Source organism: Crotalus tigris, unplaced genomic scaffold (genome assembly GCF_016545835.1).
Source record: "Crotalus tigris isolate CLP2741 ecotype Arizona unplaced genomic scaffold, ASM1654583v1 scf7180000017710.2780689, whole genome shotgun sequence".
NCBI classification, from domain to species: domain Eukaryota; kingdom Metazoa; phylum Chordata; class Lepidosauria; order Squamata; family Viperidae; genus Crotalus; species Crotalus tigris.
In genome coordinates this window covers 349888-368617 of record NW_024096582.1, presented here as the reverse complement: position 1 = coordinate 368617, position 18730 = coordinate 349888, and the positions used below count along the sequence as shown (strand labels likewise).

Sequence of the window (18730 nt, the reverse complement as noted above, 5' to 3'; positions counted from 1 at the left end):
GGGTGATCAAAAACATCCTAATGGAACTGCTTCAAAAGTTCTTGAGTGTGTCTAGTGGTATGTGGGCGAGCATTACCGTGAACCAATACTACACTGGAAGTCAGCATGCCCCAACACTTGTTATGGGTGGCTTGTCTGAGTTTTCTTAACATTTCACAGTAGACTTCTGAATTGTTGGTTGAACCACGCTCCATGAACTTCACTTTGGCATCTTCACATTTGGTGAGATTTTCTATGGCACCACTTTCAGTGTGGTGCTGGTCCACGATAATGCTCACCCGCACGCCACTAATTCTGTTGGGATGTTTTTGATCAACCCCCCGCCATAGCCCAAATTTGGCGCTGAGCAATTACTAAGGAATTTCAAACCTTGTTTAAGACATTATGACAAGTGCCTCAATTTGAATGGCGATTATGTCAAAAAATAATGCAATGTTGTAGTTTTCTAATTTGTATAATAAAAGTTCTGTATCTGCAAGTGTCTGTCATAGATAACCAAACAGAAGTTTATTTCTGAATTGCCCTCATAATACAAAGATACTGCCTTGTTTTATTTTACTGGGGTAAGTTTGTCTCAGTCATATATTTGCCCTTACAACATAAAGTTATGTAAGACTCCATTGTATTTTAAAGATTTCGTTTCATTTTAGTTCTAAAAAGTTCAAGGATAAAAGGTTATGAAGGACTCCAAAGTAGCACTGTCTCAAAATACTAGTACTGTTTTTTTAAATGAATAGACTCTCCCTCCTATTTTGCACATAATCCATCACTCAGAAGTTTATCAGAATAGTAATATATTCAATCAATCTTTTTTCTCTAATATGAACCTGATATTACAAAGTCAGACCTCATAAAATATGCTATGACAGCTCTTTATACTTTTGATCAGGGGTCTTCAAACCCGGCCCTTTTATGACTTGTGGACTTCAACTCCCAGAATTCCTCAACCAGGCATGCTGGCTAAAGAATTCTGGGAGTTGAAGTCCACAAGTCATAAAAGGGTCAAGTTTGAAGACCCCTGCTTTTGATTGTAGAATTGTCCTCTAAACTCAGTGAACAGTAATTTGGTTGAAAACAAGATGCAGAAGTGACATCAGTATCCTAACCATTTTTTTCAGGTTAACCACATCAAATATCATTAGCACAGTCATTTGAAGGACAGGAAAAACCCCAACAGGTAACACCACTTCCTTTCTTGCATTGTTGCTACTTCATTTTAAGTAGACTTCAAAAGGCAGTTTAATATGATTTAATTCCCCCTCCTTCCCACCACCATTAATCTGCTTGATTCATATTTCCTCATGACAACATATGTATTAATCATTTGTGACCTGAAAAGTATGATGAGCAATGGTGAATACATTTTGACAGTCAGGTTCAAAGCACTATAGTTCAGAGCAATCCAATTTGGTGCCTTTACCCTGCCAGTACAGTTCACTGGAGTTGGGTAGTTGTAATACATTTAGATGATAAATTTAAAAATGCACTGAGAATTTTGGAAAAACTGGTCTGTTAGCTTGATGCTGATGAAGGCAAATATCAAACAACCATAGAAACAAAATTAGCTGGCATCTCACACAGCAATCCCTTTCATTCAAAAAGTCAGATTAAATATAATATTTGGAAGCTGGGGTAGAGAATTTTAAACCAGTTACTGCCTTTACATTGGGAGGGAGTACCTGTTGAGAACTCAAACAACAATCAATAGCAAGCCTCGGAAGAAGCCACAAGGCTGCAAACATTGCAATTCCACAAAGGGGAAAAAACTTAATGGAAATATTATTTCCTTTTTTAAAAAATAAAATTTGAAAAATGTAGTTGTTTGGTGACTTCTGGGCATTCTCTGTTGGTAAAAGTATAGATAAAAATTATAAACATAATGAACACTGACCCAATATTTTATTACTAGCTATAAATATTTGACACAGAGATGTGAAATTTATAGCTCTTTACTAGATATATTTCTTGTAAGCAATTTTTCTCCAATAGTAGAATATTGTTATTGTATTTTATTGTAGTTTAATTACCATTTTCCTCTTACTTTGCCTACTTTGCTATATACTGAAATTTCACTTTTCAATGCAGCCAGATTTATGTATCAACCAGAAATAGTGTATGTAACTGAATAACAGGTTTGAAATGTATAGGAGTCCAATTCTTTTTCTAAGTTCTTATGAGTCACTGTAAGAATGTAGTTTCTCAGTTTAAAATTTCTTTATTCGAACAGGCATTCATATATAAAGAAAATAATAGTATTGCTATTCGTGTGTGTGTGTGTGTGTGTGTGTGTGTGTGTGTGTGTGTGTGTGTATTCTCTCTCTCTCTCTCTTTCTGTCTCTCATACAGAATTTCAATTTACCACTGAAAAGCAAATGGACCACAGAGAGCCACAGAAACATTTTTCTGTCACAATGTGACATAAAAATGAAAGGTCAGCTATTGTTATTTATTGAACTATTGTTTTAAAGAATGAATAAATTTCAATTTAGATCTGGCCTGTTATCTGTATGGGTATTCCCAATAAAGATCCATTGGGTAGATTTGATGGCAGATTTATTGTAGCTGCTCTGACTACAATGGTTAAAAATTGCCCAAGTATGACATCATGGTAAAAGGAAGTATTACTATATCACCAAACAGGATATCCGTCCTTATAATCATTCATAACAACCATGAAGAATTGCTTGGTGCCAGCAAGACTCCATACTATTATTCTGCATCAAGAAAACCTTTTAATAAAATATGTATTGCATTAAATGACAGCATGTTTACTTTCTAAAACAAAAAAATAAGCATCAGAAGTTCTGCCTTCATTGAGACTTTGATATAAAGACAGAATACACCATTTTTTCCCCAGCCGTAGCTTCCCAAGATGTCCTTCACACATACACACAGTGCAAGGTTTCTAGAAAAAAAGCAGTTTGGAGGTATGAGAGTAATAAAAATTAGATACTGTAGCCACAATGCAAGCTAAGTTAAAAATAAATCAAATTGTAATCAACTGTTGGAACGCCTTGATTTCATTGCCCAAACAATGGGGGAGGGTTATATGTGTACAAAATAAAATCTCACAAGATCAACACATATCATAGAATTTGGGTCATTAACTCATGCAATATCACATGATATTACTTATTCAGCTCAACAAGAAGTGCTTATAGAAGTTGTGAAAAATTGAAATGTATTTTTAAGATTAGAGTTAGCTACAATTCTGGAGAATCCCAAAGATGCTTTTTTTCAAAGGCAATTAGACTTTCTTGGCTTTTGCTTGAAGACATTTTGCTTCTCATCCAAAAAGCTTCTTCAAGTTCTGACTTGTTTAAGAAGCTTTAACAGAAGCCTCCTGGATGAGAAGCAAAACATCTTCAAACAAAAACCAAGAAAGTCCAATTGCCTTTTATAAAAAAAAAAAAAAAAGCACCTTTGGGACAACCATGACCTGATGACTAAGAATCTCCATAGATGATTTTGGAAGAATGCTTGTGAAATACAAAAGACAGTAAATTGTCTAATAAAATATTTCACAGCATATGCAATTAGTTTTACTCTCTAAAAAGATGGGATAGATGATTAAATAAATACCAAACACTACAAAGTTTATGCAACATGGTTCTATTTAAAGTAGTTTCAACCATGGCACTCAGTGACAGCAATACAATATTTTCTTCACAAAGCAATGAATACAAAAATATGCCATAAATTCATTTGTAAACTAGTATTCTAATACATATACGTCATAGCAACGCACATGTTTATATAACATCTTCCTGAGATACTTTGGGTGGTTTTCATTTTATTGTGTTAGATTATCTTTGATCAGTTCAAAATAGTGGTGCAAGTGGGACATTAATATAAAGAAAATGCAAATAATAGGTAGAGGAGCAGCTCTTACACATACTTCCTCTGAAAACATGGAACACACACTGTGTTCTTAAACATTTGACTCTTTCTGGTTGAGAAAAAGTGAGGTGAAGTTTAATTTAATAATCTAGAAAAAAGCAGCAGAGTGTTTCAGGAATGTTAGAGGTGTAGTAGAATACAAATGATAGAAAGGAAAAATCATAATTCTTTTGACTAGACATTTTCTGCAGAAGCATTTGTACATGCTGTACTCAGTTCACAGTTTCAGTTATCAACACTAATCTGTCTTGGAAGAGCAAATGTCTTTTAAAGTTTCTAGCTCTTCTATAAGTTTCTTGTTTTGAACTTCTAACATTGCAACACGACTCTCCAGACATTTCACATATTCTTTCTTCCTTCGTCGACATTCTTTTGCAGCTTCCCTGAAAAAAAAAAAAGGTAAAAAGGGCAAACAGAAAAGCTTTTGTGACATGCTACTGAGATAAGGTTAGGATGGGTATGGTGCAGTGACCACGGTCAATACAATATGGAGGCAGTGATGCTTTCCAAAGATTAGAAATCACACATCTTTTTAGAAAAAAGACCTAAGAAAAGCCAAGATCACAATGACCACACACTGCCCCTTTCTTAAGGGTCACTTGGCAATCTGTAGAATTGCTTCATCTCATGCCTTGATTACTGTTCATAGTAAAAAGTTCCACAGCCAAATGCCAGTTACTCTGCTTTATGGCAATAAAGGTCTTTGAGGGCCTTGAGTTCCTCAATGAGAGTCTTGTTTTGATTTTCAAGCACAGCCACACGATTTTCAAGACATTTGACATATTCTTTCTTCTTCCTGCGACATTCACGAGCAGCTTCCCTGGAACCAATACAAGGCAAGTGACTACTCAAGCTACAAGGCAAAGAAAACCTGGATAGATAGAATAACCTGACACCAGAAAAGCTGAAGTGACTCAGTAAAAGCCAAATCAAGTACAGCATATACTAGTCACAACAAAAATTCAGACCACAGTGCTCTAAATACAATACAGACAGAAGACACCGTATAGCACAGAGTGAGACGAAGCTGTTATAAAATCAATTATGAGATATTGTCACTTGCTTTTGTAAAGCACTATTACCAAATATGCATCAAAGTAGCAGTTCAGTATCTACAACCCCCACAGCATCTATTCGCATATTAAGCTCACATGCTTAAACAAGTAGTTCAATCATCTCGGAGTATACCTGCATAATGTTAGGAAATTATCTTTGGCAAAGAAAACACGCTACCTTCTCTCTTCAGCTTGAAATTTTCACTTCTCTCTTCTGAAATGTTTTGTCAATTGTCCCCATTTTTATCAAAACCAATAATATTAAAGTGAATATAATATGAACTAATATTTATAATTTAAACTTTAAACTTTACTATAATAATTAAGGATGAATAGGAGGTTAAACTTTTATACTTCCTGCTGCTGTTTCATTAATCTCATTCCAGATTTTTTAATTCTCTAAAACCACTAGCCTGTGAGTGGGAGATGAAGAACCAAACCATCATCATTGGTTACCTCTTTAAATTATATATTTTACATATATGTTACTGTTTTTAAGGCCTTTGTAAAGGCCACTATATGGAACCTTTTGTTAAAGCACTGAACAAAAATGTTTAAAATCAATATAAACTCCCTAACTAATATGGAATACTGTGATGACATTAACACATCTGAACTTATTTATCTCAAAACTACACATTTTATTTTGGAGTCATCCCTGCTTTAATTTTTGCAAGGATAAAGCATTTTTCCTTGTACATAGTTATGGGTAAGATCAAAGAATCCCTAAGATCTTTGACAGGACTTTTCAGGAAATACAGTCTGAGAGGGAAGCTCAAAAAAATTACATGAATGAGAAAAGTATCTACAAGTGCTAAGCAAGAATGTTGGCTAGTTGATAGTATGTACTTATGCCAGAATTAAAATAAGCTAGCATATAGTACTTAATTGCCACTAAAATAGATACTAGACAACCTGAAGAGAGAAGAACAAGAGATGGAAACTAAGACATTTCTGGATTAGCAATTTGAAATTAAAAGGCATGAGAAAAAGCAATACCATGAAAACATTAAGCAACAGTGGGGTTAGTTACAAGGAGTTCAGCTTCTTCCAGTAAAGCACATGACAACAATATCCACAAACACTGACAGTTGACAATCAGTACAATGATAACACCAACACACATACAGGAAGTAAATAAACAAAAGGTTAATTTAGCCCGAACAATGTACAAAATTTACTAAATAAGGTGAGAAATGCAACCTAAAGGTCGCACCCAAACTCTTAAAAATGAATCTATTACAAGTACAAGAGGGCATTCCATGGTGAATTTATTTGCTGCAATAAAATATAGACCTGCAAAAAAGCTTCACCCTTCTTCTATTCTATAAAGTTTACAAAATCATAGGCTTCAGTAAAACAGAATCAAAACAGAATTTCCTATTTAAACAAATAACACTCAAATAAATGTGCATATAAAAAAGTAGATGTATCAAGCATTCTTTAAAGAATAGGCATTCCTCATTTAACAAACTCATTCAATGACTGTTTGAAGTTATGGTAGCACTGAACAAAGAATATTTACAGTGAATCCTCATATTGTAGCCACTGCAGTGTCCCATAATCACATGATCACATTTGTGACATTCAGTGCCAATCCTGCCAGCTTCTCTATTGACAAGCTAAGTCAATGAAGAAGCTGGCAGGAAGTCACAAATAGTGATATGACCATGGGACAACACAACTGCGCAAGATTCGCCTAACTACAGTAATCAGGACTTTTAGAACTGCCGCTAGAAGTCAGCACTACCAAGTGCCTTAACAGTGGAGTTCCCAGTCCCAATTACTGTCAGTAAGTTAGAATTATCTGTATTAGAAGATGCAGCTTACAGTATACTGAATGTATGATACTATAATCTGTTTCTGTGTGAGTGAGAATCTTTTATTTTTATTAATGCAATGGACTTTCTAAGTGGAAAATGTGTATAGTATGGGATAGTAGTTAAAGTACTACACTAATGCAGGAAGTGTTTGGGAGATACAAGTTCAAGCATCTCCTGCCATGGAGCTCACTGGGTGATTTTGGACTTGTCACAACTTATTCCTAAGGGTTGCAGGAGAAAAAAATGGAGGAAGAGCACTATTACTATAATTAATATAATAGTTATATTATACTTGTCAGATAATAACTATGAAACACTCAAGATTTATCATTCAAAGCCATCAATAGTTTTCTATGCAAAATATAAAGCTGTTATAAAACACTATATTGTAAGCTATGCCACCATGTGTACAGCCATCTGTAATTCTTTAGAAATTGAAGGAATTAAAAGTCCTTTTTCATACTGGTTGGTATTGGGAATTTGTATTATATTCATAAGTACTAATAATATAAATAGTTTTTAAATATTCCAAACTGCCATCACTACATTGTGGAAAAATTTAACAGGCAGGTTCAAACCAGTTAACAAGAGGAAGTTGGGAGTTGGATAATTTAGACTTCTGATAAGAATTGCTTAAGAGTGTAACTGTATAGTAGCCAACAATATTTTTGGATTGACAATTGAGGTGATGCAGAAAGAGAGATTGCTCTCTTCCCTAGCAGTTACATAAAAAGCTGCATGGCCCTCTGTGTAAAAACCAGCTGAGCAATTTACCTTTGAAACAGTCTTTTTAGCACTACTATTTCTTTGCCGCTGATTCTGGGAAATAAACTCTAGCGGTTAATTTAAATTCTAATTGGTACCTATTTTTCATAAGCCTTAGTTCTCTTTTACGTGTTGCTTCTTCTGCTAGCTGCTGTGGGCTATGCAGTGTTCCTGGGGAAGCTGCCATGACGACTCCTTGAGGTAAGGCTGTGGTTGGAGTACGGATTTGGTAAGTTGGCATGTCACCTGTAGCCGCTGCAATTTCAAAAAAGACATTACAATTCAAAGGAAAATAGCATAGTTTATCATCAAAACAAACAAAAAAATAAGAAATGTTCTAGCATGGCATCTGCCATCAAGATTTCTACGGTTTTTATTTGGATGTTTGGATATTTAAATAAAACAGCCCTAGAAAATCACAATGAAAATAATACATTTATCAAAAACTTCAAAATTTAGAAAAGGTGGGAATTAAGTAGCCTGTTTGTTCTTCTACTGAATGAATTTTATTCAGAAAAAGCAAGACATAGCAGAAATATTATCTTTTTTTTCTCATCAGTTTGCTTTATGTTTCAAAAAAAATAATTTAATCTTAAAGGGACAGATGAAGAAAAGAAATACACACAAAGCATAATGCCATATGAATGTAAAGGAATGAAGAAGCATAGAAGTCATTCATTGTACCTGACTATTGCAATACATGATTTTAAAGAAAGGAATAGTTCAACACTAAGTAAATAGTAAGTTAGGTATGTAGGTGCCCTGCTAAAACTGCAGAATAAAGTTGAACATGATCTATTCCACCTCCCTTCTGATTTGCAGAATCTAGAATATCTCTAACAATAGTGAGAGATCGTTGCCACAGTGTACGATAATTTCTTGGTTTAATAGGGCTGTGTCTCTTCAAATGATTCGATCAAAACCCTTTCTCATTTAGTTTATTTTTTCCTGTTCATTTTCCCATCTCCATCACACACCATCCGTCTTTTTGCCAGGATCCATACTCTCAATGCATACTGAAATCATTTTGCATATCAATAGTCTTAACTTCTTTCCTCTGAATAGATTTTTACACTTTTCTTCAACAAACATTGTCTCTTCCTTCTTAACCAAAGTGTCTATGGAGAGTCTCAGTCACCCAGATCATAGTTATTCCAAAGATGCTTTTTCACGAGCAACTAGACTTTCTTGTCAAGAAAGTCCAGTTGCCTCATGAAAAAACATCTTTGGGATTTCTAACCCAAGCTTATACAACATATAGCCCACAAGCTGCATGTGGCCCACCAAGTAGCCTTGTGCAATCTGCCAACTTTTTATAAAAATTAAATAAATTCACTACTCTACCACTAGACATTGTCATCCTTAGTAAGATTCCAATACCTTAAAAAAAACCTGAAAAACATGCTGCTAAGTATTTCTAATTCCTCCAGACCTTTACCAGCTCCATTATTGCTGCACACCAGGTATTTCCTCCTTTGGACAAAAATCATCCTTAACAAAACCAGAGTCCACATCTGATCATACGACAAATATTTTGGACCTTTAGACTGGGACTTTTTTTTTAAAAAAAATGTATGAATATAAACTAATGGGATTTTTTTAAAAGACAAAATTACTAATCTCATTTACCTATCCTAATCTTGCTGCAAAATATAAGTTCCTATCTATGTTTTTTTTTTTTGTAAGCTTGTGCACAACAGGGCAAATTCTATTTTTATTTAGAATCTAAAATCAACTGATGTACTTTAAATCAACATATAAATTATAGGAGAATGGGAAATGACTATCTTCCTGCATAACGAATAAAGACAAATCTTTAATTCATAGACTGTCTGTATATAGCCATCTGAAAGGGAAGAAAGCTAGATCTGTGAAGCAGCCTCAGATCCCTGAATTAAACAAACATGCTATAATTTCCAAATTATATTCTCTGTAACACAAGAGCAGGTAGTAGGAAGCCATTCTTGGCACTTCATGACAATTGCCCATTGATAATTGGGTTCAGCAATACATAACTTGAAATATGTAAAGTACAAGAAAACTGGGGAGAATGGATTTTATCAATAACAAACAGCTCTCTTTTACTGTTACTTTTCATGCTGAGGTATGTCAGTTTAGTGATACAGTAATTTTAAGTGAATGACAGTCATAAAAGTTAAGACTGTAATTTGTATGGCAGTTAGCATTTTAGATATTATTTAAATAAGCCATAGCAACAATACGAACATAAAGTTCATTTAATATTAATAATGTTACCTAAGAAATGAGAACATGGCATAGATCTGCACAACATATACTAAGGTAAACAAAACCCACTAGCAATGAAGGTCTGTCAAGAGCCACATAGCATTTAGTTTTCCTAGTCCCAGAAAAGCAGCAAAATGAAGCCTGTGATGATCATAATGTTAGTTTCCTCAACAAGGTGTCTAGAAATCCTGGAACATTTGAGGATTCACATTTTGTCCCCAGGAGGCTAATTCCACTTGCTATTTTTAATCTTTCAAAAATTATATTTATTTTTCCCTTCATGAAAATGAACAGGCAGACAAAAAAAACAAAGCAATGACTCCAGCTTCCATCATCCTTATTTCCCGTAATGCATTTTGGACCCCATGTAATCCCAGAGACTTTTTAAAGAAAAATTCACATTCTCAGTTCACATAGCGCTGAAAAATGTCCTACTTGCAAAACATGTTTTTCAAAAAAGGAAGTTATTATCACTCTTGTCAGGAATCGAGAAAAAATAATGTGCAATTTAACATAATCTGAACTTTTTTATATGATTGACTTACCACTTTGTAAAGAACATATTTAGATGTGAAATGATACTGCAGCTTCTCAGATGAAAAACTAATAATCTAATCCTAGCAATTATCTTACATATTTCAATAATCTTAGAAAAATGATCTAAGACACTATCGTTCCATCAGTTTCAAATATGAATTTTCCCATATTTAGGATGTCAAACTGAAAAACTGAATTCTATTATCTTCTGAACATGTTATAGATTTAATATTTATGGACTTTTTATTCATATCCTGTTTACTATTACTGTCCCCTATTCTATTCCTCTTCTATTGTTTTGCTTGGTATAAAGAATTCTGTTTTTACATTTTTGTTACCCCCATAAAGGTATTACGTATTGTGGTGTTGTTTTTTTAATTTTTCCTCTTTGACATGGCTATCTTACAACATTTATAACAGGTTTTTTAATTTTTTTCAGCATAAATGTCATCAGAAAAAATATGAATTATTATTTATATACCGGTACTACATGACATTTACACTTATCAAATCATGGAAAAATGATTGTTGTTGTTCCATCGTTGTGTCCAACTCTTCGCAATCACATGGACCATAGTGTGCCAGGTCCCCTATTCTGTTATCTCCCAGAGTTTGTCCAAATTCATGTTCATTGCACTGATGATACTTTCTAACCAGGAAAACTATTAAGATGTTTTAAAGAGGTTAAAAGATTTTATTCTACAAAGTGACAGTTCTGTATTAAAAAAAGAAACAAAGAATTTGGATTCACTTTAAAGCTCTCAAATTTGTTAGGGCATATGCTCTTATAGGTTTCGTTAATAGACTATAGCCAAATTCATTGGTGGACTCTAGAGAAGTTTATGCCACAATAAACATGCTGTTTGTGTTATGCTATAAGACACAAGCAGACAGACAAGGAGCCTATTAAAAGCTATGAAGCTTTACATCACAGATGATTATAATGATCTTTCTGCAGAGCAGAACAAGACTGACTACATACTAGGAAGAATCCTATTACATCCCTTTCTTTCTCCTCCCTCTTCTAAGGCAGTATCTTACCAGAAGGATTATAAACTTTTCTCAAAAGCCTGTTGCGCAGCTCCTAGTTCTTTGCTCATCCAACCAGAGGTCTTTACGAATAGCTGAGAGTAGTGGGATAAATAACACAAAACACACAAACCAGATTTACTTAGCTCAAGAGATCAGGAGTACAGCCTACAGAATAACACTACAAAACTTGCCAGCAGTTCTAGCTGAAGCAGAAAGGAACTGACTAAATCACAGCATGACTTGCAGCTGACGTCAGTGTTGGTGTTGTTTGTGGAGTTTAAGTTTTCCAGCTCCACCACTGAAACACGATTCCAGGAAATATAGTGACGTCAGCTCTTTGAACTTGATTAGCTGTGGAACAGACCACTTTCAAAGAGAGGGGGCATAAGATAATAAACCACCAGCCAAAGGTTTGCTAGATTCAAGACCCTATTATTGCTGTAGTGAGCTGACTAAATGAATGCTAAAAGAGTAACTGCAGAGCTGAACAAAGCACACATTGCCACTAGATTTCTGCTAACAGAAGCTTAACAAGTAATTTTTCATTCACACCAAAGTTAAATAGAAAGCATTGAGAGAGATAAGTTGCTGGTTTTTCATGCTACCTGATTAATGACTGCAATAAAGTTAAGTGAAGTCTTCACTACTAAAGAAAAATATTTTATTCCAAGCTGAGCTTGCAAGAAAAAACAATTTTTAAATAGCAACCAGTTTCACCTCCTAAATAACATTTTATCATGCACTATAAAAATAAAAAGTAGCAATCAAGTGCTGCCAATCAATAATTCTTTGAGAGCCTTTTAATGAAAAAAGGGGGAGAACTGTGATGAACCTGATTACGTCTGGGCTGTCAAACATCTCACTGAAGCAAACAGGATTGCCGCACCCCAGCCTGAGTTCTGTCTTTGGAAAGAAGCATAGGGAATCACCTACCAGTTTCATCTCTTGTTACAGCCATGACCACAGCAGCTCGTGCTCAAAGGCTTCACGTCTGCCACCAAGTGAACAGAAAATTTTCCAAACAAGCAAACATGTGCGGGATTACAAGCTTCAGGACTGACATCAGAATGACCTCACTAGCCTACCCCGTCATTAATGTGCTTTCTCACTGGAACAGCCCTTTGAAACAGGAACTGGGGGGAGGGGAGACTAACTTGCAAATAACTGCTTTGGCATTTTCAGCTTTGCTCTCCTTTTCAATATATTAAAACACCCACAAACCAAGGGAATCAACCATAAATCAAGCATGCCAGATTTATTTGTAGCAAAGAAGGAAATCTCTGCAAACGCTTTTCAAAATAAGTTAGTCTGGAAGCTGCACTTTAAACAATACTGCAATCCCACCCCAGGAGAAACAGTTTTGTTCCATATCTTAATTTAACAACAGTGAAGACAACAACAGTACCAACCACTATTATTGATTGTAGTTGGTTGCACAGTCAGCTAGATGTTCAACTGGATTAGGCAATTTTATCCACCTGTTGAGTCCTTCCCAAGAACCTGGGATAGGCTGATATTACTTGATGTTCTTAAAGGCATCATCCCAGGATGGAAGCTGTTCCTAGTAAAGCTGCCTTTTGCAATTGACTGATAATGATACTGTCAATGTTAGTGGTGCTCAAGTGGTGCTGCAGATGTTTTGAGATTGCACCTAGGATGCCTATTGGTATTAACTTTGCTTTCCTTTTCCTTTGCTTTCTTTGTTACAGTCATTCTATTTCAAATTTCAGGTCTTTGTATTTTGTGATTTATTATCATCACGACTGACAAATCATATATTTTATTTAATATTGTCTATCTCAGGGTCTTCTTAATTTCATCTCCACAATAATCCTAAAAACAGTCTGAATTACAAAAAGTCATCCATTGAGTTCTATAATTAATTACAGGTTTTTGACTAAGGTTGCCTTCACTAGGCTAAGGAGAGTTAAAAAGGTTTTTAAAACCAGTTTAAATGCAGGTGTAATCCAGCATCCTCAAGCAAATTCTTCTACAATATGAACATAATTATTTCCAACTGGTAATAACTGTTACCAACTGGTAACTGGTATTTGGAGACATGCTTTTTTGGATCAATGAGTCATACATAGGTATCTTGACTATTTGTCAATGATATTCCCCAGGAAACTATCATGTGCAATTTAAATACAACCCTAACCCTAATCCAAAGAAATGTGTAATCATAGGGGGAAAAACACTTCCACAAAATAATTTATCACTAGATCTAGAAATAATTTATTTTGCTCAGGGGCACTTATTTATCCTTGTAGGGATAGTAGGCAATCTCTTCACTCCCACCACCCCCTCCTCATTCACTGACAGTCACATCTGAGTTTCGATCCACATTCATTAATTTTATTTGCCCAAGAGAAAAAAAATGTACAGATTTTTTTTTAAGGGGGTAGTGGAGAACTGAGATTTGAAAGGCAAACAGAGGAGTTTTCATTTCCCCAGCAGCCTCAGATTCAGCTAACTAGAAGGACGTGGGAAGAAAATCAAGGAAGAACTGAGAGGGAAATCTGATTTATAAAACGCATGTTCTTGCATAGGTAAAAGTTGTTTAGGTATACGTTGTTAAGATTACTGACTTAGGATATTTAAGCCTAATTTATTGAATTTGGAATCTAATGCTTCTATATAAGCTCAGATCTGGTGTGTTTTTGTGCAATGTGGAAACTTGTTGTTTCTAACTAAAAGACTACCTTGTCAGCTAGAACTTCAGATTTTCCATTGAAATCTAAGATTTTCTCTCATTTTTGCAGATCTGTATTTTTATCTCCTATATCACTAAATCTTTGCCTACAATTATTAGAATAATTATATATATATATATATATTATATAATATATATATATATACACACACACACACACACACACACATATATACATATATATATATATATATATATATATATATATATATATATATATATACACACACACACACAAAACCTAGCCAAATATCTCGCCAAACAACTACAGCCCTATGCAGAATCCATCACCTCACACGTAAAAAACTCATTCCAGTTTATAGAGATCATAAAGAAACAAAACTTACAGCCCAGCGACCTACTAGTGAGCTTCGATGTCATATCCCTCTTCACCCAAGTGCCTATCAAAGAAGCCTTGACAGCTATTCAAAACAAATATAACCCCCCCAAACACATCTTAGATCTGACCAACCACTGCCTATCCAACACATACTTCATCTATAATGGACAAAAATACAAACAAACAGAAGGAGCACCCATGGGATCACCCCTCTCACCTGTCATTGCAAACCTCTACATGGAACACTTTGAAAACCAAGCTCTAGAAAAATCGGATCACAAACCCAAACTCTGGCTCAGATACGTAGATGACACCTTCATAATCTGGCCACATGGGAAAGAAAAACTAGACAACTTCCTCACACACCTCAACAGCCTACACCCCAAAATACAGTTCACCATGGAAACAGAAGCTAACAACCAACTTCCCTTCCTGGATGTCTTAGTCTACAAGAAATCCAATGGCTCCCTAGGACACACCATCTACCAGAAGAAAACACACACAAACCGCTATCTGCACGCTCTCTCACACCACCACCCAGCACAGATCAACTCTGTAGCCAAGACACTCATCTCCAGAACAAAACGCTTAGCTGACGAACAACACCTAAAACCCGAACTACACACTCTCACCAATGTACTAACATCCAATGGATTCCATAGAAATAAGATTACAAACCTAATCCAAAAAGAAACCCCCACTAAAATCCAAGACAAAGAACAAGAAAACGGCAAAGCCCTCCTCCCATACATAAAAGGCACCACAGACAGAATCAGTAAGATCCTCCATAAACACAACATCAAAACAGCATTCTGCACAAACAGAAAAATATCCACCATCCTTAGAAACCCCAAAGATAAAATTGAATTAGAAAATCAAGGAGTATACGAAATCCCATGCACCACTTGTCCCACCACATACATCGGACAAACCAACAGAAGAATAAGTGCACGCATTGAAGAACATAAGAACTCAGTCAAAAAAGAGGAACCAACATCTTCCCTGGTCCAACACCTTAAAGCCACAGGACATGAAATTGACTTTAAAAATACCAGAACCATTGCCAAAAGTGAACATTTTAATAACAGAATAATCAGAGAAGCCATCGAGATAGAAAAACGCCCACACAGCATGAACAAGCGAGATGATACCTCCCGCCTACCAGCCATTTGGAAACCCGCCCTTATTGACAAACGACTCCCTAACACAAAAAATGATACCAGACCCACACTCACAAAAACCACACAGGAGGTCACCACCACACATCCACGCAAAAAACAAACCCAAAGCCACACCGATGACGAGGCACGACCACAAGCCAGAAGCCAGACCACAGCTGCATCATTAGCCACTTTAAACCCCTCCAATCCATACATGAAGCAAACTGACACCCTCCATGAAGAGGAGACACAACCACGAACGAGAAGCCAAAAAATAGCAAGGCAGCCCAAAATCTTAAACCCCTCTGCAACTCAGACTAACCTGAGCACAACCAACAGAACACTCCCCCAGCCAATCAGAGCACAGCCAAGCCCCTAACCATTCAGAACACACCTCCACCCAATCAGAACACAGCCAAGCTCCCACCCAATCAGTTCATACCCCCACTGGCAGTTAAAAGGAAGAAACAGCTAAGACCACACATTGCTGCTCAAAGCACGAAGCTGAAAACACCAGCCTGAAGATGACGAATGAGACTTCGTCAAAACGTTGCCAAGACACTTCCAATTTTACGCGGGAGAAAACCCGAACAACCAAAGACCTATATATATACACACACACACACACACACACACACACACACACAAACACACACACATATATATACATATATATATATATATGTTTTCTGAGGTTTTCGCAGTGTTTCTTTGGTTGTTCGGGTTTTCTCCCGCGTAAAATTGGAAGTGTCTTGGCGACGTTTCGACGAAGTCCCATTCGTCATCTTCAGGCTGGTGTTTTCAGCTTCGTGCTTCGGGCAGCAATGTGTGGTCTTAGCTATTTCTTCCTTTTAACTGCCAGTGGGGGTATGAACTGATTGGGTGGGAGCTTGGCTGTGTTCTGATTGGGTGGAGGTGTGTTCTGATTGGTTAGGGGCTTGGCTGTGCTCTGATTGGCTGGGGGGGTTGGCTGTGCTCTGATTGGCTGGGGGGTTGGCTGTGCTCTGATTGGCTGGGGAGTGTTCTGTTTCGGTGGGGGCTTTGTTGTGCGCAGGTCAATCTGAGTTGCAGGGGGGTTTAAGATGGTGGGCTACCTTGCTATTTTTTGGCTTCGCGTTCGTGGTTGTGTCTCCTCTTCATGGAGGGTGTCAGTTTGCTTCATGTATGGATTGGAGGGGTTTAAAGTGGCTAATGATGCAGTTGTGGTCTGGCTTCTGGATTGTGGTCGTGCCTCATCATCGGTGTAGCTTTGGGTTTGCTTTTTGCGTGGATGTGTGGTGGTGACATCCTGTGTGGTTTTTTGAGTGTGGGTCTGGTGTCATTTTTTGTGTTAGGGAGTCGTTTGTCAATAAGGGCGGGTTTCCAAATGGCTGGAAGGCGGGACGTATCATCTCGTTTGTTCATGCTGTGTGGGTGTTTTTCTATCCCGATGGCTTCTCTGATTATTCTGTTGTTAAAATGTTCAGTTTTGGCGATAGTTCTGGTGTTTTTAAAGTCAATTTCATGTCCTGTGGCTTTAAGGTGTTGGACCAGGGAAGATGTTGATTCCTCTTTTTTGACTGAGTTCTTATGTTCTTCAATGCGTGCACTTATTCTTCTGTTGGTTTGTCCGATGTATGTGTTGGGACAAGCAGTGCATGGGATTTCATATACTCCTTGATTTTCTAATTCAATTTTATCTTTGGGGTTTCTAGGATGGTGGATATTTTTCTGTTTGTGCAGAATGCTGTTTTGATGTTGTGTTTATGGAGGATCTTACTGATTCTGTCTGTGGTGCCTTTTATGTATGGGAGGAGGGCTTTGCCGTTTTCTTGTTCTCTGTCTTGGATTTTAGTGGGGTTTCTTTTTGGATTAGGTTTGTAATCTTATTTCTTTGGAATCCATTGGATATTAGTACATTGGTGAGAGTGTATAGTTCGGTTTTTAGGTGTTGTTCGTTAGCTAAGCGTTTTGTTCTGGAGATGAGTGTCTTGGCTACGGAGTTGATCTGTGCTGGGTGGTGGTGTGAGAGCGCGTGCAGATAGCGGTTTGTGTTGTTTTTTTCTGGTAGATGGTGTGTCCTAGGGAGCCATTGGATTTCTTATAGAGTAAGACATCCAGGAAGGGAAGTTGGTTGTTAGCTTCTGTTTCCCTGGTGAACTAAGACCACACATTGCTGCCCGAAGCATGAAGCTGAAAACACCAGCCTGAAGATGATGAATGGGACTTCGTCGAAATGTCGCCAAGACACTTCCAATTTTACGCGGGAGAAAACCCGAACAACCAAAGACCTACATACATACATATACATGTACATATATACATTTTATATATATACATATACATATATACATTATATATATATACATATATATATACATATATATATATATATATATATATATATATATATATATATATATATGTATATATTCCAATTTTACGCGGGAGAAAACCCGAACAACCAAAGACCTACATATAAATAATAAAATATACGAACACCAGGAAGTTATAAAACTATAAAAAGTTTTAATAGAATAAAACCAGAATAAAACCGAGCTTTCGCTGGCTTCTGCCAGCATCATCAGGGTAGCGTCCAGTCGATAGGAGAAGCTATTTATAAATGTGGCATTCTTTGCGCCCGGCTTCTTGACCTCGTCATAGGTCCCAGCCAATCCACCTGCTTTTTAATCGTAGTTTCTGTATTGCAAGCTGTAATTTCCTCACTCTACTTGCTTGTGCCGATACCACAGCTCTTCCTCCCTTCTTCGTATGACTGTAAGTCGGGGGGACTCTTTAGTTCTAAGTAGTTAAATGTGCACTGTCTGTGTTTACGTTATTTATTCCCCTCATCCTCCCTCTTAGTATTCTCTATTTTCGTTCTCCTCCCCCTATCTCTCTGTCTACGATCCTCCTTCACAACTACATCCTCATTGTTCGTCCTCGTAGCCCAGGATTCCATTGTGTATATAATAATAAGCCTTAAGGACAAATGCATATAAATGCATATAAAATTGAGAAGACAGCAACAGACAGTAAGTGCCGCCTATGCAAAGAAGCTGAAGAAACAGTGGACCACTTGGTAAGCTGTTGCAAGAAGATTGCACAGACTGACTACAAGCAGCGACATGACAAAGTAGCAACAATGGTACATTGGAAGATCTGCAAAAAATATCATT

The 18730-nt window shown here is 36.5% G+C and overlaps 1 protein-coding gene across 13 annotated transcripts in view; it reads right to left on the bottom strand.

Moving 5' to 3' along the window:
- Positions 1 to 3596: 3596 nt before the first annotated feature.
- CREM (cAMP responsive element modulator) overlaps positions 3597 to 18730 on the bottom strand; it is a 51581-nt gene continuing 36447 nt past the window's right edge. For 6 of the 13 annotated variants that reach the window (XM_039338581.1, XM_039338584.1, XM_039338582.1 and 3 more), the window contains 2 exons: positions 7642 to 7798; positions 4337 to 4720 (listed from right to left, as the gene is read on the bottom strand). In XM_039338581.1, the coding sequence (XP_039194515.1) occupies positions 4576 to 4720; positions 7642 to 7798 (302 nt within the window). In that variant the 3' untranslated portion in view covers positions 4337 to 4575. Of the gene's footprint in view, positions 4284 to 4336; positions 4721 to 7552; positions 7799 to 11368; positions 12162 to 12292; positions 12691 to 18730 lie in introns of those variants that run through there. The other 7 variants (XM_039338577.1, XM_039338590.1, XM_039338589.1 and 4 more) reach the window with 6 other exon arrangements.